The sequence below is a fragment of the Cygnus olor genome, chromosome 7, assembly GCF_009769625.2.
Source record: "Cygnus olor isolate bCygOlo1 chromosome 7, bCygOlo1.pri.v2, whole genome shotgun sequence".
NCBI lineage: Eukaryota > Metazoa > Chordata > Aves > Anseriformes > Anatidae > Cygnus > Cygnus olor.
The window spans coordinates 3,208,734-3,233,433 of record NC_049175.1 but is presented as its reverse complement, the minus strand read 5'-3'; the positions used below and the strand labels follow the sequence as shown (position 1 = coordinate 3,233,433).

Below are 24,700 nucleotides of genomic sequence, written 5' to 3'. Positions count from 1 at the left end.
GGTTGTTTTAGAAATATTTCAGTTTTGGGGGGTCTTAATTTTATATGACGATCTGTGCTTTAAATCTGCAAGTTTTTTATTAAAGTTTTCCCAACATTATCTATGCATATGTACATCTATATTCAGGTTGAGGTAAATCGAGGAGGCTAGAATATGCCTCATACTAAACAGAAATCAGCTGTAAAAATATGGTTCTGTTTTTTGTTTTAGGTATTTCCTCAGAGTTCATCTTGGAGTGGTCAAAATATATTTGAAAATCTGAAGGATTCAGAAAAAATATCAAATTGTAGGGTTCATGCGTCAGAGATACAAGCCCAAAACAAAAGGAATCTTAAACTCAACTGCTCAACACAAACTGACATTTTCAATCCAGACATCATGGATGGCAAGAAGGACCAGAGTGATCAGGGCAGTCGTTCGTTTTGTGATCACAAACCCTTCCCTAATAATACCTTACGAGTAGACTCTCACAGGAGCACAATGCACAGTTGCCACAGTAATTCAGAACACAGTCTCAGTTCCTTCAGCCCAGAGGCATACGGGGACCGAGGCTATGGAGTTGTTGACTTGGACAACAAGAGGCTGCCTTATGAACCTACAGGAACTGACTGTATGATGGTCGAGACCACATTTGACAAAGGACATGGTGCTAAGCATAGTGGTGGTACCTGGCCAAAAGTCATGGTTAATATCTCAGCAACAGAAACAGAAAAGTTCTCTGTTTATAAAAAGCCAAAACAAAGGAAATCTATTTTTGATCCTGATACTTTCAAAAGACCACCAACTCCTCCTAAGCTGGAGTACCTTTCTCCTAATCAGGTGACGGGACATTCACCTCAGCCATCAAAAGCTGAAGTGGCTTCAACTCCTCCAACCCCTCCTAAGAGAAGTGACTCTATCAAATTTAAACATAAACAGCAGGCAAGCTCTGCATCAGAGTCTACGGTAACAACTGGATCACCACCCACCAGCCCAGCCACTGCCCAAGCTCCGGTTTCCTTGGCACTTAAGCAGGACTCAGCTACTCTCAAGGGGCGCAGCAGGAACACTGGGCATTATTATCGTGAGGAGGGAATTGAGTGCACTCATCTGTCTTCAAGGAAATCCTGTGAAGATGACATTGGCTTTCAAAGAGTTGAAGAGCCAGAGATTAAAAGACCAAGGCCAAAATCAGCCCCTGCTCTGAGACATAAAATGACCCCTGTGCCCATTCCTAATCCTGCCCTTCAGGTAGAATTTTCATATGAAGGTTTCTGCCTTTTGTTTCAATATGAGTATTTTCAGAAGTGTGGTTTTGGGTAGCCAGCTGCATACCTTTACAGGGGAAACATAGCCCTTTCTCAAGGTCCAAGTCCCCTGAGAAGCTACCCCTGACTCACTTGTCACTTCACAGTATCAAAAAATACAAAGTCACCTAATAGAATGATAGGTTTCTGTTTAGTGGCCACATCTTGACTTTTAATGGTGCTTGATGGAGGATCAGGGCTCTTTCTGGTATGTTTTTGACAACATGAAATAAATAAATAGAAAGAGGCAGTCTTAGAAAAGCTGAAATTAATGCTTCTGAGGTTTTACAAAAATTACATTGGCACACTGTACTGATTAGTGGAAAAGGGTATACAATTCAGTGGTGTTTTTTCTAAGTCTTTCTATGTCTACATATCTGTAAATGTAATCTCAAATTGATAGGGCATTAGGCATGTCACATTGCTAAGATAGATCGTTTATGAAAATATGATTTAACAGCATTATTCAAAATAGGACTGTTGTTTGTTTGTATAAATCTTATTCTGGAGATTGTGTGTCATCTCTTACCAGACTAGGTAGGGAAAAAATTATGCGTAGTCTAGGAAGACTAGCCTATTTAGCTGACCACGTTATACAAAGTGGTGTAATTAGTAATATAGTTTCAGATCCTTCATCTTGGATTCTTTCAGTTAGAAAAAATATTACCTGTATTTGCTACCTGAAGGCTCAAGTTTCACAGTCGCTTCTCCTTGTATTTAACCAACATCAAAATGACTTAAAATGTCATTGTCATATTCTTGGCCTTCTCTCTTCCCCGATACCAGATCATACCAGAATAATCATACAGATATTGGTCCATGGTGAAAAAGAAAATTGTATAACAGAATTTAACAGTAATAGTTACTGTTTTTTTTAAGGTTACTCGATGTATTAGCATATTTCCATTTTTGGGGTTAGATTAACATCAAGTTCAATGATTTTTTCCCCCTTCTCTAGTTTCTTCTCAGCCTCAAAGACAATAGGTAGAGCTTTAACTGTACAGTTCTTATCTAGAGAACAATGGTGGTATTCTGTCTCAGAGTAGACACCAATAGCTCTGAAAATAACTTTGGAATGGTCTTTGTGCACTAAGACTACATTAGGTTGTGTGACAGTAATGTATAGTCTACATGTATTCACTACTGAAGTAGTGTTTATAATATTTAAAATATGTAGATAGAACATGTAATGTAGCTGAACTTGTAGCCATATTGGATGGCATCAATTACATTAATAGCGTGTGTATATGCTGTTAAGTTTGTGTGGTTTGGTAAAATAGTAAGTTCAAGAGCATTTTCATCCCTGAGTAGCAGGTAGTACGGTTACTAACACACCCATGGTATTATTCAAGTGTTGGTTCTAAGAAGGTTTCTTTTCATTTTATAGTCTTCATACTGTCAGTAACTTTGTATAATTAAAATACTACTTTGATTTAAAAAAAAATAAAAAATTGTAATTATTTTTCACTTATTACATCCTTTAATGTCGTGCTTCTATGTCGTGTGTTTCAATTACGTAAACTCTGCATGCTGAACCCTGAACTTGTAGCTTTGTAGCATCACTGTCAATATCTGAGCTATTTTCATGTCTCGTAGCTCACCAGTGTCTGTCTATTATATAGAGAACAAATTGGCATGATTCCTCAACCTGAATTGCTATGTTGAGGAGAGGTTGCTCCACATATATCTGACAGTGCAGGCTTAGAGGAAAACACTTTCTGGGAGGATAGCCAGGTGTCCTTTGGCAACACTTTCAATAATGTCTAAAGGAACAGAATGAGATCTATAGTTGAAATATCCTGTGAAAACAGTAATAAAAAATGTAACTAAGATGTACTGTTCTGAAGGAAAATATATCAGATAAGTTGCAAATACGGGCCTAAAAAGATGACAAAATAATATATAACAGCAGTGTGGAGGAAGAGGAGTTGAAGTTAATAGTATCAGTGGAAGATAAAATGTCAGTTCTTGTTACACCTTTAAGTGATGGCTAGCACGTTCTGGAAGCACATTAGGAAGTTTGAAGTTGCTTACTGCCTTTGGAGTTCGGGTATTTTCTTCTAAATCTCCAACTGCCTGTAATCAAATTCTGTGTTTACGTAGGTGCAGAAGTATACTCCAGCCAGTGAGGAGCATCTGTCTCCAGAGCTACAGGAATGGGCACCATATTCACCAAAACGTTCTGCTAGGCACAGTGATGGCTTTGTGTCTTCCACCTTATACACTGGAAGCATGTCATCAGGTTCGTGACACTGATATGGATGGCAAGATATAAAGTGTCAGTACGGTTCTTTATGCTGAAGTCATAGATATATCTAATGTGACCTGTGTTTCTGATATTCTGAATAATAACTGCAAAATTTCCCCTTCTGAATTATTTTATTCCAGAAATATGCTTAGTTAAACTACTATATTCTAAATATCTACCCTGGGATTAGATAAGAACTCAGATTTACTTCCTAGGAATGCCCCAAGGAATCTGTCCCTATCAGTCAGGATAACTGAGGAACAAACATGAATTGCAAAATGTATTTTTGTAGTCTGTTGTAATCTCAGCATGGTGTGTTGGTTTTCTGGACTGTAAAGAAGTAAAATCTGTTTAATCATGAAGGAAACTGAACAGCTCCTGGCTGAAGGATTTGTTTCATCTATTTCTGTGCAAAGGAATTCTGAATGTCTTAGTGGTGAACGAGGTATAGCCTGTACGTTAGGGAGACAAATGAGATGTCCAAGGTTTTTGAAAGTGAACAGTAAGTGAAGGCATCCCAAGTGTCGGACGCTCAACTTCTGAAATATTTTAAAGCAAAAAAGAACTGATGTTCAGGAAGTGTTATGTATCAAACTCTGCCTATTGGAAATAAAATGCTTGGAATATCTCAAATAGAATGCCCAAATTGGTTATAATCTTATTCTGTCTTAATAAAAGATTAAAAGTCAGTGTGTTTGAGATACTGTTGAAGTGGGGACCCAGAAGTAGCTCACATGGAAATCAGTATAATCAGGTAAAACAGAAAACAGTTAACTTACTGTCTCTGTTAATCAGTTGTTGGTATTGAACTTAGAATTGTTAGCTGGTTTAAAGTTGGCATGGACTAAGCAGAGTGCTTCAGGAGCTAATGAGGCTATTGTATGCTGGTTGCTTTGAACTGGTCAAGATGCATTTGGTTAGACCTGGTAAACTCGTGGCCAGATGGATTGTTCAGTTTTCAGTGCTTCAGCAGTTGCGTATGATACTTGATATTCAAACCAAGACAATATTGATTTTTATGAACTTACTCTCGGTTCTTTGCCAAGTCCCAAGCTGCCACAGGTTCTAGAGTACTTCTTATTGGAGACAATGGAGAAGGTAATGACTAGTTTGTGTAGAAGAATGGACAGCTTCAGACTCCGTCTCAGAAGACATACTCAAGAGTATCTCAGCTTAAAGAAGCTTTTGCTATTTGGTTTCTGTTGTTCTTTTCTATCTGTCACTTTCCTTCTCATTGAGAGAGAGCAGAAAACTATCATAAGTTTTTTCTTCCTAAAATAGTCATCTTGTCATGGTACCCTTGATTGCGTAATAACCCAATCAAGTCAAATATACATTATATGGTATGATTCTGTCTTGAAACAAGAATAAGTTTTTGCTGTTGTATGCTATGCTACCAACTCACTTAAGAGGGTATTGATCAAATAAATTTAGAATACTGAAGGATGAGTGTACTTGAATGAGCAGCGTGAGTAATAAGTCTTCTGAATAATAAAATAATGGAATACTACAAGCTAAAGCCATAGGACATGTCAAAAATGGGAGTCTGAACAGAAACAAGATGATTTTAGCTGTGCATAGTTCAAGTACTGAATAAAATCTTGACTGTATGGAGAGAAAAACAGGGTCGTTGTTGTATAAAGAAGTTTAATATTTGAAAATAGATGAAATCTTGTAGTTAGCAGTGCATTTGAAAAGGATGTTGAAAATTTTATTTGTTTTGTAATCCAAGGCACTTTGTTATTGACTCATTACAAAATTATAATCCAGATTTTATATATGTATGTGCTACTAAAAAAGTGTTTAATGATACTGAGTATTCTTCTGTATGCTAGTAAACTTAAAGATACATGTACATATATGCAGAAATTAAATATTTATATAATTATGTATTATAAATATAATCTGTAATTTATATGCTGTTAATTTCAGTAAGAATGTCTTTTTATCATCTTAAGCAGGTACTGTGCCAAGAAGCTTAGCACCATGCCCTGCAGTAACTGCGGTCATGAGAAATCCTATCTATACTGCATGGAGCCATAGAGTTCACACCAACAATTGCCCATCAGTCGCCAGCCAAATATGCCATCAACATCTGCATCCCAGGTATTTTGAGCTTGATATCACCTTAAATACTTATTTACATTAGGATGAAATTGTTTCTGGTAGTTGGTTTATACAGTGCAGAGTGAAAGACTGCTGTTGTCTGTTATTTTGACCCAGACTTCTCCATACAATTATTACATAGAAATGATGTGCCAGTTGCTTTCACCTTGCTTTCAGCAACTGATGGTTTGGGTTTCTGTCCTGTTCCATGGGCTAATATTGAGTAAGAAGTTACTTGTTTTAATGAACTAATTCATATTTTTTCTTTAACAAAACAAATAAGCCTCTCATTTCTTTTTTCCTTTTTAAAGCAGTTTAGGCTCTTTTCTCTCACTTGTCTTAATTCATAAAGTAGTGGGGCAATTAGGAGGTGGGAAGGAGGGGAACATTTATTTTACTCAGGATAAGGATAATCAAAATTGTGTGGCCATTTACTATTTGTTGAGATGCTTTGCCTGGTTCTGACTGTTGCCCTATTCTTTGCTTTTGATGTAGTGCTCAGCATCAAGGTCGTTTGAGTTTGGACCTAAGTCATAAACACTCCAATGATTACTCTGAAAATTCACGTACAAGAGCATCTCATGGCTCAAATTCCTTGCCATCCAGTGCAAGACTTGGTAACTTGCTTTTATGATTTATTTCATGTGAGACTCCTGCTTTTTGGAGGATAGTAATGAATGGAAAATTCCTTAAGTACATGCTTAATGGGATTGTTATAGCTGGCAAAGCCTAAAAGGCTTCCTGTTTATTTGCGTCATATTTCCAGTTTTATGATTAAAGGTCTTTCCTGGAAGTAGCCTTGTTTAATTCACCCTTTATAGTCTTTAAAATATTATTTGTGAGTGATGCAAACTTGCTCTTTAGATGCCTCTTATTATTTGAAAGTATTCTCGTAAAGGTGTGGGAGGCCTAGTGAAAGTATTTTCGGGTTTCACTGAGGTGGAGAGGTGAAGAGAGAAGGAGAGAGCCTGCAGAACAAAGAAATTATGACAAATGGCCTAATGTAAATTGTATTGTTGGAAGATAAGTTACAATTATGTTTACTTGATTGATGTGTAAGATTGGTTATGCCTGTCCTAATAATACCAAAGAAAACATATGCTTTATAGCAGTAATATTTAACATTGTAGAATTTCTTTCATTTTAAATTATGTAATACTATTTTGTGTATGTGTTCTTGTGTTCCATCTGTGACTGCAATTGCATTTGAATAGAGCCTGAAAGCTTTGTAGCCACAACAGAAAAAATGGCACAATAGTTTGGAAACAGTGTCAAGAAGTTATGCGTTCATCTAAGCAGAATATAATCAGGATACTTTAAATACCTTTTGGAAAGTCTCATGGGTTCTTAGTAATCTCAGGTATTAGTTTCTTGCTCAGACTTCAGGTTAAGCTGCATTTCTATTAAAAAATGTTTTGAATATTTTTCAATCAAGAATGGAAGGTTGTTGATATATATGGTATATACTGTGTATGTACACACACAGTGCATGGCTGCATTACGTTGTTTGTACTCGCTATGTAACCAAGACCATTAACAAAAAGTATGCTGTGTACAATATATATTCATAATCATCAGTGCTTCTGCAGAAATTTAGAGCCCCTTTTAGTGCTCAGTGAAAAATTAAAGTCTAAATGTGTTTTTTATTCAATGTCGTTGCTTTTCAATTTGTAAAATTGTAATTTTTCTCTTGTAAAAATAGGTTCTTCAAGTAACTTGCAATACAGAACAGAACGAATTAAGATCCCTTTAACACCAAGATATCCAAGGTCTATCATGGGCTCTGACAGAGGTGAATTATTTCATAAGTAATTTTAGTTGTAATATTTTAAGTATTGCTAATCCAAAGCCTTTGCAGTTGCTCTATCAAGTTGCATGAAAATCTAAATATGACAGTTTTATGAATGTTACAAAACTTGTATTTTACAACAAAAAAGGTAAAGAAAAGAAACTTTATGATGAAAGGTGATTCTTCTGTTAGTTGATTCTAGAACACAGCAAGAAAATGTGCACGAAAAAGTAAGAGTAAGCATAGCTGTGTGTTTTATGGTTGTAATTTTCTTCAGGAATGATGTCTTAAATGTTCTGACAGTGAAATGACCTGCAGTAATATTTTATTTTTTTTACAATTCTTTATATTATTTTGCGTGCTATTGTATTACAGATGATAAATCATATTTTGAAGTCCAGTGAAAAAAATTTAGTAGTTCACCATATTTTCTGTTGAGCAATTTTAAATATATCATACTAATACCAGTTGGAGTGCTCAAGAGCTTTAGAATTCAAAATTTGATTACAGTAAATAGCAGCTGATTGCTACCATTATTACTCAAATATTTTATAGCCTTAATCAATTGTATGCAATTGTTTTCTCTAACCGGGTAAATATAATTATTGCAAATGGCTTTTGTTTGTAATTAGTAACTTGAGATTTATTTTCTGTAGCTTTGTCAGAAGCAGCAGATGACTGAATGTTCTTATTAGGGAACTTGTTTAGTAAATGTCTCAAGGAGGGTGCAACAAGGGAAAAGATTAAAAAAAAAAAAAAAAAGCCAAGTCAGGCTTGTTTAAAATTGCAGTACTTTCCTGTCTTTGTGTAAAACTCATGCTGCGGTTTTGTTGGTGTTTTCAGGTGTTTCGTAATGTTCCTCATACACAAAGGAAAAGGCAGTAAATAAATATTTTATTTGAAACTAAACCAACATATTAAATCTTAATTTTTACTTTCCTGTTTTCCATTATTTTTCCTTAACTTTGCAATGCTAAGTGTTTTCAGACATGCCCGTGTCTGTACCCAGTTCTTTATGGTGAGAATGGAAATATTTTTATGCACACATATAGAAGACATACTTAGTATATTAAGGAAAGCAAGTTTGCACTGTCTAATGGTAGTTACCGAAGTTAGGAAGCTGGCTCCCTAAGCTCATTAGATGGCTAACAGAGTGCTAGTGAATGGTGTGGTCCTTATTTGTGTCTGGTGTGTATGGCGTCTTTCCCTATGTCTCTGTAGATATTCCGAAGTATGACAAATGCAGGACACTGAAACCTGACTTTGATTGTTGTTTTGTTTTTTTTATAGGCTCCTTGTCACACTCTGAATGTAGCAGTCCCAGCTTGATAACTCCTCCACAGTCACCTCTTAACTTGGAAACATCTTCCTTTGCCAGCAGCCAATCTCAGAACTCCCTTTCTACTTTACCTAGAATTTCTATTAGCCCAGTATCTGTTGGAGAACGTAGAAAAGATAGGTAAGGTCCCCACATTATTTGTTTTTAATAGGAATGTGTCTGAAGAAATCTTGTACATTTATTGGGCCGGAAGGAATATGAATAGTTAGTTTAAATGACAAATATAAAGATACAGAAAAGCATCTCAGGTCCTGTTACTTAATGTTTTTACTTTCTTAATGAAGTATATAAAAGATCTTTGTTGTTTTTTTTCAAAACCCAAGTCTTGAGTTCAGAAAAGTAATGAATTTCATAAGGATTTTATTTTTTCATGGTAGATTAATGGCCACACCAAACGCAAATAGTCTAAAATGGAATATACTCCTTTAGCTGAGCTACCTCAGATGCTTATTAATGGTGGGCCTCCATCTATACCCTAGAAAATAAAATACCTAGTAATATTTGATAGCTAAATATCAGCTGCCTCAGTATAGCAGAATATGCATTCTAACCACTGTGCCTTGATTCAATTCAGCCAGATGAATAAAAAGAATAAACTAACTGTGCAGGAATATATCTATATGTACAGACTCTATTTTACTACTGTGACCATGATTGCTTTGGTTATACCTGGACCACTACTAGCAATAGCGTTAAGTATATGCGTAGCTGTTTGTGCAATTTGAACCTCATATGATAGTTTTCTTAAGATCATGAGCTTTGTGTTGTAATGACTTATTATCTCATGATGAGTATGTTCAAGATGCATTGTTTTTGGTATCGGGCTTGGGCATTTGATTTCATTTTATTGTGATCTGGCTAGACTGAATATATGAAACATTTTGCATGAACTCAAAGCATTGAACAACAAGACACGAATCTGAATCAGGCTTTTATTTACACTGAGGCAGCTGAATGCCACTCAGGCAGTGTATGACATACCGGGAACTATGGTGTGTTGGAGTATATTATATTTATGTGTACTTCAGGACCCCTTTGTATTGCATGGCTTTTGTAAAATGACTGACCATAAGAATGTGAACAAAGCAATAAGGATATTCTGTATTCTAAGTTTGCTGGTAGTAATAAAAAGTTATTCATAAAATGTTATATGAAACTTTTTTTGTCTCGTTTAAAGAATCTTTAAGTTATTGTAGTGACACTATATATAGATTGTGTGCTCTGTTACTTTGAAAGGCAATGTAAAGAGGTCTTCGTGGGTTTTCATTCTTTTTTACTTCGTTGTGACTTCTGTACTATGTTTTTTTTCTCATATAAATGTTCCTGTAATTGTCAATTGCAAATTCAAAGTCAGAATTTATTTTCTTCACCTGACTAATTATGTTTAGTGTTCAGCAGCAAAGTTAGATTTTTGACATCCCTACAACTTTTGTAATTGTCAGGACATTCTAATGTCTGGGAATTAACAACTTCTATTAATGGTGATCAGAATATTGAAGTACAGTCAGGTGCCAGCCCCTCAACTCTTGCTGTACTTGCATATAAACAGTAGTATGAATGACTTTCCTAGTCTAAAAATGATATGATTTTGTTCAGAATAAGCAAAACAAACCAACAAAAAAGACAAAACACAAAAATCGTTCCTAGAATAGCTAATTGGCTAAATGAAATATTTTAAGCAAATGTGAGATGATGCCATGTTAAATGGTTATTTGGTCTTCCTATCCCTTCTCCTCTCCATAAAATATAAGCAATTTGCTTGGCATTTCCAAATAATATATAACACAGATTTAAAAAAAAAAAATCTGTTGTGTTCATTTTTTTAGGAGAACCAATTTAAATGAAAATGAAAAGAAATCAGATTCACTAAATGATGTTTAGAAAAAAAAGTAATGATTGTAGCAGGCAGTCTGAATTTTATAAAAGAGTGCAGGTCACTTGGTTTTAATTACGCTGCTAATCAAGTAAGATACCTTTTTAATGCTGTTTTATTTTATTATTGTTTCCCTACTCTATGCATTACTAGTTATCTTTCATTTTGAATTTACTGGAGTTCTAAGACGTGATCCTGTGCAGTTTGTATGGGCTTGATTCTTAATCCTTCCAATGCAAAACAAACAACAGAACTGAAAATGCATGTGGTAGATGGAGGCAGAGAGATACAATAGAGCAGAAAGGTGTAATTTTAGTTCTCAGTGAGGTGATAGACCTTGATAAATTTTGTTTGGGCCCATTAACATGTGATCACATTGATATTAAGAGGTTTCATATGACATTGTAATTTACATATATTACTCAGCTTTTTTATGTTCATTACATTGATAGACAAGCTTCAAGGGCATTACTACTAATAGTGATGTTGATGTTAAAAGATTCAGGTCCCAGAGTTGCATACTTATCAGACAGTTTGTATATTTTATACATTAACAAGGTGACAAAATATTATGCCTAGCTGCAGAAGGCTACCAAATGCTTACCTTCAAAGCCTGTAACAATAAGCATAATTTATGAAGTAATGTTCTCTTCCCTTCTCTCACCCCCCACGCATCCCCCAAATCCTGGTCTTCCCAAAGATACCTTTCCTCTGTCACATTAATAGCAGTGAGTGAAGTGCAGTTAACGCAGCAGGATTTAAATAGTTTAAACAGTATGCATAATTCAGAGAATCTGTAATTGATATAATGAAGTGTTCAGAAAGAAGACATTCCAATTAATGCATGCCAGAAGTAGTATAATGCTATTAAAATTGTGTACTAGAAGGTCTGCCAAGACCTGTTGTCACCAGTAATGTGCTCTAGATGCGCTCAGGTTCGTCTGGTACCTCATCTGTTTCATTCTGAACTAGCTTAGCTGTTAGCACCTGGTGATGCCTTTTGCTGTATAGATACCATTGAGATCATTGTAATACGAACCAGCACTTTTTAGGACACTTCTGTTTGTTTATATGTACTGTGGAAGGGACTAGCCATGTTTGTATGGGTGGATACTTCCCAACTATGGGGGGCGGACAGGGGAACGCATCAGGGTTTTATTTCATATAATCTGTTCTTTTGTTATACTTACTGGTGTTGTATTACTGTATGTCTTCTTCTAAGTGTTCTTCTCTTCTCAAATCTTCTGCGTCTTTCAGATATCTGTTCCGTAATAGGTCTTTTCTGAGAATCCCTGTGGCTCCTAGGCCTAGGTTCTCATCACTAAGGAGTTTGAGGTTGGCCTGATATAAGGTTGTCCTTCTCAAGCAGTATTGCGCACTTTGTGCTATTTTACATTTGGATAATTGCCCTGAGGAGAATTTGCATGGTAATTTTAATACTACCATGCAAACTGCTGTCTTAATGGCTTGGGTTTGCAACTGCTTAATTTTCATTACTAATTTATGTTTCACTGCATACAAATACAAAATCTGATATTGTGCATTGTTATTCCTTGGTTTACTACTTCATCATTTATGATGTTTATTTTTATGGTCAGTAAAGACTCTCAGCATTTATAAGTAACATACCCTTCTGGAATATCGCTTGTAAATTACATATTATATATAGTAGTTAAATTACTTTTATATAATATGGGTCTGGAAGTTTCTTTTCCTACCAACTTCTCCACCATACTATTTGTAATTCATATTTACCATAATGCTTTAGACCAGTTGCGTACCTGGTATATGTTTAGTTCTGCCACCGTACATTGCATGGAGTTAAAGGAATGCATTTACAATAGTTGACAATACTTTTTTAAGTAACTGTTTAAACTTCTTTTATTATTGCAATTCAGACAGGCATAAAATATTGCATGTAAATCTCATTGTTATGGTTCAAGTGCAATTTTTTCCAAATCAGTTTTAACTATCTCCTCTAAAAGGCCCTACATGGAAGAGCCACGTCATGTAAAAGTGCAGAAGGGTTCTGAGCCACTAGGGATTTCCATTGTGAGCGGAGAAAATGGTGGAATATTTGTCTCTAAAGTAACAGGTGGGAGCATTGCGCATCAAGCTGGCCTTGAGTATGGTGATCAGTTACTAGAGGTAATTGTTTGCTTACTATTCCTTTCGTTTAATGATTCAGTTCATATGAGTCCAGCAATAACTGCCTTTCTTAAAAGACTATCTTGTGAAAGTTCCTCTGCCGTGAGAAATAGCAAAGGTTATTCTTTCTGTATTGTCATAGTCCAGTAATTGTGACTGTTAGTGGCTTTCATCAGGCTTTGTCATAAAATAATGTCTTTTGATGATAGGACTGTTTTGCATCTTATATAGATATTCTTCAAATTAAAGTTAGCTAGTTAAGTTGCCTAAAACAAAATAGTTCTAAAGTCAAACTTCACTCAACTTATGAGTCTCCCTCATAAGGAGAGTAAATACTCAGTGTTTACTGAGTTTTGTGCTGCTATTGTGCTGTACCCATACCTGAGATAGCTGGTTTAAGAAATACTCAGGTAGGCTATTAGCTACAGTCACGTTTTGGCATATGGCATTCAATAAGTATGTAGAGGAACATTATATGAAGTACAGAGTCACTTTATAAATGTATGTTAAAGCATAGATATGTTAAACAGTGCGCGGATGACTTAAAATGGACCTGAACAGGATTATGGATCTCAATTTACCTTTCAGTCCTGAATTTTTTCCCATCAGTCATCTGAACCAACTTTCATTTAATCAATGATAGCAAGTCATAACATGGTTCAGAATACTTATGTCTTTCAATAGTAAAAGGATTTTAAACTCATGGTTAGGTTACCAAATAATAAAATTAGTGATTCCTTCCAAAGAGTTTAAACCCTAGGAATCATTGCATGGCAGCTCTTCCATACTTCCGGTTACTCCAGTGGGGGGAAAAAAAACCTCAGCATTTAAATATTAAACTAATTAGGAGTCAGAATGGTTTTGCTAGTTCCCGTTTTAAAACTTCGCATCCTGGTTTCTGTGTTTTTTTCATAGTTTAATGGAATAAATTTGAGAAATGCTACAGAGCAACAGGCTCGACTAATCATTGGACAGCAGTGTGACACCATTACTATTCTGGCTCAGTATAACCCACACATGTATCAGCTTGGGAATCATTCACGATCAAGGTAAGGATGGCAAGGCTTTTAAAGAACTATTCTAATCCATGCAGTTATCTAGATAGTAGGTAACTTCTATATGAGTAATTTGTATGCAAATGTGTTGATAAGTAGTGTGATTGCATAGAAAAGTAATGTGTGAGTATGTGCTTATCACAAGAAAAACGTTGTACACAGTTATACTTTTTCTTACCTAAGACATAATCCTTAGATTCGTTAAACCAAAACTGATGATTACCTCATACTAGTATTAAGAGATTCCAGTACTTCAAACCAATTTTGTGTTCTTTTTATAGCTGAGAAGTTTCCTGAAACAAATTGGACAAGGCATATGACTTAATTATCTATACCATTTTCATGCATGATCACATTTCAAGATTGAGCTTCATCTTCGTCAGACTTGTGGAGAGCATATGTTATTTGGCATGTTGTTTGGGGATGTTTTTTCTTGCTTTACACTTGTTTTGGGGTCAAATTAAAAACTGTGTGTCTACATGGAAAATACTCATCACTGGTGAAATTCTAACCACTAGCCTTCTATTCTTTTTTTCTATTAGTTCTCGCCTAGAACCTGTGAGTAATCATTCCACCCCTCAAGGCAGTGGAGCTGCGACACCTGACAATCATTCCGTAATTGATACTGTGAGTGAACAAGATGAAGGAACAATGACACCCCCATCCAAGCAAACCACACCAACTACAAGTCCCCGGAGTTCCTTAAGGTAAAATTTTTTGTCTTTATAATGGAAAGCAAAAAGGTCAGAGTAGATGTGGCTGGTTCAAATGAGTCAGCAGACAAATTAAGTGGACCCAGGATAAAAGTACAGGATTTCAGTCCGGATTTGAAAGATGGGGTCCACAAGGAGTGAAGTAAAGTCTAAGAAAAGATTGATTTAGTTGAGAAGATCAGTAAGTGATGTGTAGTTTTTCTCGTGATTGTATCTGTAGGTGACCTATTTTGAATAATAATTATGCAAACATGTATTGTTCAGGGATATAGTTCATTGTATACTTTTCATACAGGTTTTTAAAGTGAATTACATTTGTTTTTTCTTCCTTTTGGAAGGGGCCCTGTGGACACAAATAAACGGACCCCTGAACCTAGAACTGTTGTTGTTAAAAAATCCCAGGTGGATCTTGGGATCCAGATATGTGGTGGAAACCTCTATGGAATATTTGTGTCAGATGTAGATGATGATAGCCCAGCAAAAGGACCTGATGGACTAGTCTTAGGTGACATGATACTTGAGGTAAGTTAGGAAAACTGCAGCATACTGACAAAATATCTAGGATGGTATAGAGAGGGAGTTGTACAAAGAATCTTGCTGTCTTGCAATGGGAAATGTTCCATGAGCCTGCCACAAAAACTTGGTGAGAATGGTGTGTAATCTTTGTTCTGACGGCAACCTGTGAAGAGCTGGATAATACACACCTGGAGAGCTACCACTGAGAATCTAAGTTGCACAGGCTTGAAGGACTAATATACGTCTACTGGAATTATGAAGAGCTGTTCTCTCATCTAAATGGAAAACCTTGAATCCAATTGCTGTATGTATGACAAAGACAGGAATAGGGATGATACTGTGAAACAGAGAATATTGAATTTACCCAATGAAATTGTAATGAGGCTTCAGGGGAAAACATGTCATGTCTTTGACTCTGCTTTCTCAGTTTGACATGGGAATGTTTCTCTTCTTGGCCAGTCTGTTAAGGTGATAAACGTGTATTTGTTTATGAGCTTTTCAGATACAGCTGAGCATTGATACTTTCTAAGCATTGAGATTCTCCCATTGTGCGTCTAGTATCCAGATGCAGACTTGGCTTTGTAATTGTGTTGGACTTTCCCTCAGACTACCTGTTTCCCCTAAAAATATTAACTTCTTTCCAGTGTGAATTTTACAATTCTCAGTTTATGCTCTGAAAATTATTTAAAGAAGCGTAGACTCTCTCTCACGGGGCATGTATGCTGCATTCAGTTGGTATTTTGCTTTCCACCCCAACCCCTCAATTTTCTGTTAGACATCTTGAAGTACAAACTGTAGTATAGTTAAGTGGTAAGATTCACTTGTATATTGAGTCTGTCAGTAGGAAAAAGACTAATTTTACATGTTTTTCAAGCTCACCTGATTCTATTGCACGTTGAGATCTGTATCACACTTAAGGGTTTTGTGTTTTGCAGTATGGGTCCATTGATATGCGCAATAAAACAGCTGAGGAAGCTTATCTCGAAATGTTGAAGCCTGGAGAAAACATCAAAATAAAGACTCAATACAGAATAGAAGAATTTAATAAGATAAAAGAGCTTCCTGGAGATGGATTCTATATTAGGTATTTGAGCGTGGCTGGTAATGAAAATATAAGGCAGTTTAGGGTAGCATGCTGACCATCATATGAGAGAGAGAGTACATCTGTTGTACTACATTTTATAAATTCAAAGTTATAGATTTATCCCAGCTAGTCTCTGACAGCAAGTACACAACCTGTAACACTGGTTAAAAGCTGCATGTTTCACTGTAAACTTCTGTACTCTTGAAATGTAAAATGTGACCCTAATCTATTATAGTTTTTCTTCAAAATGCATCTGTTCTACGCTTGACTTGATGGAGATCAGTTGAAGAGACTATTTATGTCTTCCTTTACAGAGCACTTTATGACCGTCTTGCAGAGGTGGAACAGGATTTAAGTTTTAAGAAGGATGACATTTTGTATGTTGATGATACTCTACCACAAGGAAACTTTGGTTGCTGGATGGCTTGGCAGCTAGATGAGAATGCTCAAAAACTGGAAAGAGGACAGATTCCCAGTAAATATATGTGAGTGACAGCCATACAAGTTACTTACCTTGGTCTTTAAAAATGTCTGACTAATGAGATGTGATGTAAAATGTGTTTGCTTCTATCATTTCTGGGAGATGTTAATTCTCAGATGTCATTTTATGGGTGACATATTTTAATAACTTTAAATATATTGCTCTACCAAGTCATCTTTAATGCTACTGAGAAGTAAATTAGAAATGGAATGGATACATAGCCTTATGGTGTGACAGGTAATTCAATAACTGTAAGTGATATTAACCACAGCAAAAGTATCCTTTAACTCACCGCTGCACTCATTCTTGCAAAGTACCAGTGGTTTTAGTTATCTGTGGATATAAATTTTAATATAAGACTGTGTATTCACCTCAACTGCATAACATGGGTAGAAAAGTTCAGGAGCATGGAAGAACTAAAATTTTTAAATAGTTACCCAAATCACATGAGTTATTACTCAATGATAAAATATTTGTTCATTTCAAGGTTATTGTTCCTCTGCTTTCCTTTATATTTTTCTGATAATCTGCTCTCCACGTTGTAACTCAAAATTCATCCTGATCATGGGATAAATGGTATTATGTAGAATGTGCACTATATACATACAGATGCATACACATCATTGATAGGCTTATTACTAGAAGATGGTTAGTAAAATTAACTAGATTTCACATGTTATGTGGCCAAAATGTTTGTGCTTATCTAAAATAAAACTACATGTTATTTTGGACTGATAAGAGATGATTTTTATGGATGATTATAACATGCAGCTTCATATAAAGAATGGGATCTTCAGTTGTATACGAAGGCTGGCTTTACTGGCAAGTAGGGGCATGCTGCTCTTGGAGCTTCGGAAAATTTTGCCCTGGCTGTTAGAGTGGTCACCCTACATGCTTTGTTGCTATTTATAATATAACAACCTGAAAAAATGATGGAGGGTGAGTTTTGAAATGCTTCTATTTGATTATTATAAATGTTTGCTTTTGATGAATTTTCTGTCATGAAGGTGTTCCAGATACAGCAGTAGTACTGTTTGTCAAAAAAATAATAGTAATATATTTATATGTGTGTTGAAATACCAACCACTTACTCTGTTTCATTGTAGGATGGATCAGGAATTCTATAGGAGACACAGTATGTCAGAGGCTAAAGATGAAAACAGCTCATCTAAGACATTGTCAGCAGCAGCACGAAGGTCATTCTTCAGAAGAAAGCATAAGCACAAGCGAAGTGGTTCCAAAGATGGAAAGGATTTACTGGCTCTTGATACAATTAGTACAGACTCAATTCCGTTCTTGGATGGCAAGTACCTTTGTAATACTTGGAAGGGGCTAGCCTTTCTCTTTTGTTTTTAAATTGCTGCAGCAAGACCCTTTACAAATAAAATAGGTATCTTTTTCGTGTGCCTTTAAATGACGAGCGTACATTACTTTTAGTAACAACAACAACAAAAAATAACGCATTAAATGGCAAGACAGATTATCTCAAATGTAGACAAGTGATTTTGTTTTTTCTTGTTCATTCCTAAGTCTACTGACATTAATGTTTCATTTGCAGAGGGGAATGGCTTTTTGATGTGAGGTTTTGATCTTTCCTTCAACTATTTAATTTTTATCCAGGTCACTTAATCTAGACAGAAATCCTGAGTACACTCAAAAATATTCACTTTGATTTGTTTAGTGCTGTACAGAATTCATGCTGATTACAACACTTCTTGGAAGAAACCAGCAAACCGACTGATTATTGTGTCTTGTTCATATTGTTAAGAAATAACAGGAATGATTGCTTTTAAAAATTGGGGTGGGGCTGTAGGGGGGGTGAAGGACGGAAGCAGGAGGTTCAATTATAAAAATAGCTATTTTAAGCTGTGAAATGCTATAATGTCTAGTGAGCATTTTTGTACTTCTCAAGGCCCTTATCTGCTGCAAGGGAGCTGTTTTCACAATTACTGTTGTCTCATCTGAGGAATGCCAGGAGAATAATGTCTACTTCTATAAACAAGTCTTCTGTGTGTGCAGATTCTACAAGTCTGGCATATCAGCGTGTACAGAAAGTGGACTGTACCTCTCCTAGGCCTGTGCTTATTCTAGGACCATTACTTGATGCTGTGAAAGACATGTTGGTCAAAGAATCCCCTGGAAAATTTTGCAGATGTCCTCTTGGTAAGTATGTGCATATAAATAATTTTTTCTCCCTTAGCTAATAATATCTGTATGTGAACTAAATGGTAGCACAAACATGGAAAAAGCAAGAATCTTAATTTACAGGCTGTTCTGTTAGTTTTGTTCTGTGCCGAAGGAATAGGAATGAACAATGGCTGTTTTGTGCTTCTGTGTAACAGAGGTTATGAAAGCTTCCCAACAAGCCATTGAACGGGGCGTGAAGGATTGTCTGTTTATAGATTATAAACGGAGGAGTGGACATTTTGATGTGACAACTGTAGCTTCAATAAAGGAGATAACAGAAAAGGTGAGTCACTTAATGGTGCAGTTCTTGGTAAAATTTGTAATATGCTGCCATACTATTGGCGGGGGGAGGGCTAAAATTTATTTTAATGTTGTCATTTAAGCCATCGAGAGGCTTGTTCCTAAGGCCACAAAGTGGTTACCTGTAACAGTTTAAAAATCACTTTCAGTAAGTGCACCTTTGTAGAAAGTGGGATATTTTTTCCTATTATTTTTCAGCGTTACTAAGTAAAGTTCAAAATTATTCTTCTTTGAATCCATAGGTTTCACCTCCCTGTAAAACTAGGATTTTTTAACTGTTCCATTTAATGTCATCCATAATGTAAACATAATGATCCTGAAGACAGGTTAATTAACAGACATAAATTAAAATCTGTTCATTGCTTGTAGTTTTCTGTCAAACCATACAAAATCTTATTACTTAAACACTTCTGTTTGCTTTTGATTTCTCAAAGACAAAATGAATATGTGCATTTAAATTGGAAAAAAAAACATATTGCATATGTTTCAGTCTGAGTTTTCATTTCATTAGTTTTTAAAATACTCTTATTTCTATCAATGCATGCTTTTGGTACTGTGAATGGAATTTCTTGCAATTTTTCATTTTCTTTTTTTTTTTTTTTTTTTTACTTACAAGTTATTTGGGTACAAATTTATCAGTAGCCCTAAAATGCTAAACACGTAGTGAGATTATGTTGAGTTGCTATGATGTAAGTAGGGGAGAAAAAGGGGGGGGGGGTGCATGTGTGCTTGTGCTCTTTAACTGAATGAGTGTTTTGCATTTACATTTGATCTTAGGATTGTCATTGTCTGCTTGACATCGCTCCTCATGCCATCGAACGGCTCCACAGTGTTCATATCTACCCTATTGTAATTTTTATTCGCTACAAAAATGCTAAACAGATCAAGTAAGTCTGTAAGGGGTATAGTTCAGGGATGTTTATTTTCAATTAAAATGAGTTTTGGTGTTGGTGTTATTTTTTCATCCCAGTCATGTTGAATCTCTTTCAAATGCAGAAATTAACTATCATAAAAATCACCTGTGAAGTAGATGGCCTTAATTTATTTTAGGTTGCATGGCAATTAAGTCAATCATTCACAGAAATTAAATAACATATTCCAAACTGAATGTACTCAAGGATTCATTCAAATCCTTCTCACTTACCTCTGTATTAAGCCATAAGATAGATACAGCATGATCCATAATGACATTGAGGATTAAGTGGTAACTGTGACCTAGAGCTTCATCTCAGTGGGGCCAAGTATGATGATGCTTAGCCAGTTTCCTCTCCTACACTGCAGCCAATTGATTCCTGCCTTTGGCTTTCGCTCCTCTGTTCTCCAGCCAGAAAAGTCACCTTTTGTCATCGAGTGTGTATACTGTGGTCTTGTCAGGTAGTGATCTTTTAAGTAATTGTGAATTTCCTACTTGAATTCCTGTCCAGAAGCAGGACGCAGGAATTACAAACCACTTGATCTTTTATTAAATAAAATATCCCTTGATATTTTATTAAGCCTTTGCACCTTCTGATAGAGGTGCAAGAAGTGACATAATCTCCCTATATAAGTATTAAGAAACAGTTTTGTTTTATTTCAACTTCAAAAATGAAGATAGCAGAAGACTTAGATTCTTGATCTTTAGATAAATTTGGTTCTGTTTAATAAAGAAGATGAGTATCACCGCTTTCAAATTTAAGAAAGATATAAAGGTCTGTTTCAGTATGGATTGTATGTTCATACATGGAATGATAAATGGAGCTGTCATGTCTTGAGCCCATCTGAAAATATAGTAATGACCATTAAAGCTATTTTATCTGGTAAGTTATTGAAAGAGACAGAAAGCAAGGATTTCTAACAGTTATCAAATAAGATGCAGTGGCTTTTGCCTCTGTCTCCTCTGGGCACCAAAGGTTTCCCTTGAAGAACCTTTTTGGTTTGCCACAGATTATGTTGACATTCTGTATATATTTTTGTACACAATACATTTGTGTACTCCCCATCCGCAAGCTGTGTAACGTAAGAATCCTACACAGCAATGATCACTAAAATTTTCATAGTGACTTTTGTATTTATAAAATAAAATACTGCTTCTTTTTCTCACTGCTCTAAGAAACTATGCTTATATGGAAGACTGTCTTGCTCTGATACCGAACAAAAATTGTTAGCACACAAATGATCCTGATGACTTTGCTGAACCTGATGAACTACTGCTGAACCACAGTAGATGGCACTCTGTGCACAGTATTATGCCTGCAAATTAATTAGCTTCTCACATGCAGCAATCTAGAGGTAATCATATTGAGTCCATTTAAAATAAAATTACTGTTATGCAAGATTTTTCTTTTTTTCCTTTTTTTTGTTTTTGCAGAGAACAAAAAGACCCAATCTTCCTGAGGGACAAAGTTACACAAAAACATTCCAAAGAACAGTTTGAGACAGCTCAAAAAATAGAACAGGAATATAGCAAGTACTTTACAGGTTAGTATTTAATCAACATATCGCTAGGAATACAGTGGCAATTTCTTCCATTTACACTGTAATTCCAAAGAAATATGTTCCTTCATAGAATTCTTTTATTCGTTTTACTTCCTGATTGGGCAACCTCATGCTCTGGTGTTTCATTTTACAGGGAAAGGAAATCTGCAGATATAAGTATTATCCCTTGCTTTTTTGTGCTTTGTTTTTAACATGTTACACATCTTAAAACCTAAGGAGATTCTGAGAATGTTTTATTACAAGCCCAGGAGTGTTAGAAATACAGTGAAGATAATTTGAGAATGATAGATGACACGGTGTTATCAGTTTTATACCATGTAAGGAATATTGTTTTATAATTGGGTAAAGACGAACAAAAAAAAAAAAAAACAACCTGTAACTGGTGAACTAATTATTTGAGGTATACGTCAAATCTTGTAAAAAAGGACAGATTTTGTCCACGATGTCTCAAGTGCATTGTAATTGGGAATAGTTCAGGTTTAGAGACCTTTTTAACATCTTAAAGTGTGTTATATGAACCTTGGATTAAAGTTAATAAGCTGCTTACCACAGAAATGTTGCTATATTTGAAGGCTGCCTTGTCTTATTTCAGAGTAAATTTCCATGTGGCTCTACATTACATTCAAAAGAGTAAGGATGAAATTTTATCCATCTTGATGTGAATGACAACAAAGCCTATAAAAAAGAAAAAAAAAAAAAAAAAAAAAAAGCCCAAACCAGCCAGAACCCAACCCCTCACCCCCAAAACAATGGGTTCATTACAGAAGTGTTTTGAAACGCCCAGAACCCAACTCCTCACCCCCAAAACAATGGGTTTCTTACAGAAGTGTTTTTGAGACAGACCTGCCAAGTGCAGGGGAGTGGATGCATTTAGCGCAGAGCTATCCGTGTATCCTGAGAAAAGTTGCACATCCTCAGCCAAGCTGGTTCCCTGGTATGTAATAGCAAGACGAATGTTCATTTAAATTATACTGAGTAAATGTTCACAGAACTTAACTTGTGCATGGCCAGATTGTAGAACTATACGTTATCGTCTGCTCCTTGTCATTTGTTACATTCCATTTTCACCCTGATAGTGGAAGTGGACTCCCTTGAACAAGGTGCTACGTGTACCTTCTTACGTGCCCGCGGGAAGGGCCTCTCTGTTAGTGTCAAGTGCAGTGGACTCCAGCTGTCATCAGCTTTTCCAGATGCTGTTAGTCAGGTTTCCTGTTGAAACTGCACTGATGTGTAAGCAAACTGCAATTGTGATTTGGTGCATTAGACTAGCATGTTGGATACAGTAGCTTCCTCATGAAGTTAGTTGTATGGTACACTTTACAACCTGAGCTCCGCAACTACTTCATCAAGTGCATTTTTTAACTCATTGAAGTTGCCTTTGTTGCCTGCACAAAATTTTAAGCACAACTTGTTATCTGAATCACTGCCTAATTGCTTTGTCACCTTTCATAGACCTTATTGGTTGCATGTTCTGTAGCCAAAATCATGTGACATCCTTAACTATAGTATACACTGCAGAATCAATTATTTTTTTATATAAGAATAAAATCTGTATTTTTCAAAAATGGGAATTACACCTTAAGTTTTATAAGGCTTGACATAGTCTTCCAGCATTAGCGTTAGCTGAGGCTGGAGGCTTTGCTGACACATTTAAGTCCTGAAGTTCCTTACCTTTGATGTCTTAAAGCTCCTATATTCTCCCCTGCTGTGTCAGTGTTAGTATTTTACTTTTTATGACTGTTATCTTTAACAAGGGTAGAATGCAAGGTGTTCTTTGTTTAACTTTTAATTGATCTTCAGGGAGTTGCTTGCAGTTGGCCTTCTATTCCTTGAATGTAGTTGTCGATAAGAGTTGGGGTAGCAACCGTGGCTGTTTTGTTTTACCTCAACTTTGTGAGCTGCTTCATAATATGATTTTAATATTTGTAAATAGTGCCTAGTTGCTACAGCTATAGTCTCTATGTATATTATCACATAAATACAAAACTCTTAGCACCACATGCAGAACAGAGATTTATTATGGTAGGTTCTGACCATCTTTAGACTTAAACTTAGCCACCTGATGTGTCTGAAAATAGCACACGGAGGACTCTAACAAAACAGTTGTCTTAGTTGATTATAGCCATCAGGTCTACTGCTTTCCAGAGCTGTTTTAATAGCTAGCAGAAGAGACTGTGTACTGAATGTTTGACCTCCTTGCTCTGTTTATTCTTCTCCCTGTCTCAATGGTCATGCATCTGGCAAATATTGAATTGGGCAAATTAATTCTGATATGTTGATAAACACTCAACAGAAAAACGCCTAAGACTGTTCTTTGTACTTAATCATAACTGTTTTTCAGCCTAATTTTTTTTTCTTTGGGGGGTATCTTTTTCTCTAGGCATTGTCCAGGGAGGAGCCCTTTCAAGCATTTGCACTCAGATTATGGCAACTGTCGATCAAGAACAAAACAAAGTCCTGTGGATCCCAGCTGGCCCACTGTAGATTTATTTTGCTGTGAAACCGCTTTGCAGGTGTAAATAACCAACTAACTTTCTATCCAATGGACTCTGTCCATTTCTGTCTTTATAAAGATATAAGTGATTTCTGTTTCATGAAGGGGAACGATAACACTGAACACAACAAAAAAAACACAGGGCATGTGGGAAGGGGTTCGTCACTTTACTGAGCTTGTCTCTTACATTGTACGTGTACATGCGACAGGTTGTCATGTGGTGTGCAACCTGTGTGTACTTCTCCATAAATAATGAATTTAGCAATGCTGCAAAACTCTGTAGAATGACCAGTTTACAAAAACCTTTTCTAAGTATTTGGTTGTTGTTGTTTACTTGAATGTCCTTTTTTTTTTTTTAACTGTGTCCTTTAATGTAATGAGTTAACTCTCCACAACAGAGTGAAATTCTGAGTGAATGGTTTATGGGCAACGTGACTCTTACTTGCGATTTTTACTATTTCTAAGCACATTTACTTGACAACCAGATAATAATGTGGGATTTTATCGGTACGTCTTGGGAGTAAGCTCAGAAGGAAGTACACTCCTCTACAGGGCAGACCACTGTTTGTATTATGTCAACACTTGTCTGTCAAAGATACTGTTTCT

At 35.9% G+C, this 24,700-nt stretch overlaps 1 protein-coding gene across 5 annotated transcripts in view; it reads left to right on the top strand.

The window, feature by feature from the left end:
* Positions 1–24,233, top strand: part of DLG5 (discs large MAGUK scaffold protein 5) — a 109,309-nt gene extending 85,076 nt beyond the window's left edge. For 3 of the 5 annotated variants that reach the window (XM_040562730.1, XM_040562727.1, XM_040562731.1), the window contains exons 16-34: positions 211–1,230; positions 3,390–3,528; positions 5,496–5,640; positions 6,136–6,257; positions 7,343–7,432; positions 8,720–8,888; positions 11,899–11,976; positions 12,627–12,789; positions 13,705–13,838; positions 14,387–14,551; positions 14,896–15,079; positions 16,009–16,157; positions 16,472–16,642; positions 17,745–17,941; positions 18,658–18,801; positions 18,981–19,108; positions 19,903–20,012; positions 21,473–21,582; positions 23,981–24,233. In XM_040562730.1, coding sequence (XP_040418664.1) covers positions 211–1,230; positions 3,390–3,528; positions 5,496–5,640; positions 6,136–6,257; positions 7,343–7,432; positions 8,720–8,888; positions 11,899–11,976; positions 12,627–12,789; positions 13,705–13,838; positions 14,387–14,551; positions 14,896–15,079; positions 16,009–16,157; positions 16,472–16,642; positions 17,745–17,941; positions 18,658–18,801; positions 18,981–19,108; positions 19,903–20,012; positions 21,473–21,582; positions 23,981–24,084 — 3,522 coding nt within the window. In that variant the 3' untranslated portion in view covers positions 24,085–24,233. The remainder of the gene's footprint in view (positions 1–210; positions 1,231–3,389; positions 3,529–5,495; positions 5,641–6,135; positions 6,258–7,342; positions 7,433–8,719; positions 8,889–11,898; positions 11,977–12,626; positions 12,790–13,704; positions 13,839–14,386; positions 14,552–14,895; positions 15,080–16,008; positions 16,158–16,471; positions 16,643–17,744; positions 17,942–18,657; positions 18,802–18,980; positions 19,109–19,902; positions 20,013–21,472; positions 21,583–23,980) is intronic. The other 2 variants (XM_040562729.1, XM_040562728.1) reach the window with 2 other exon arrangements.
* The last annotated feature ends 467 nt before the right edge of the window (positions 24,234–24,700 follow it).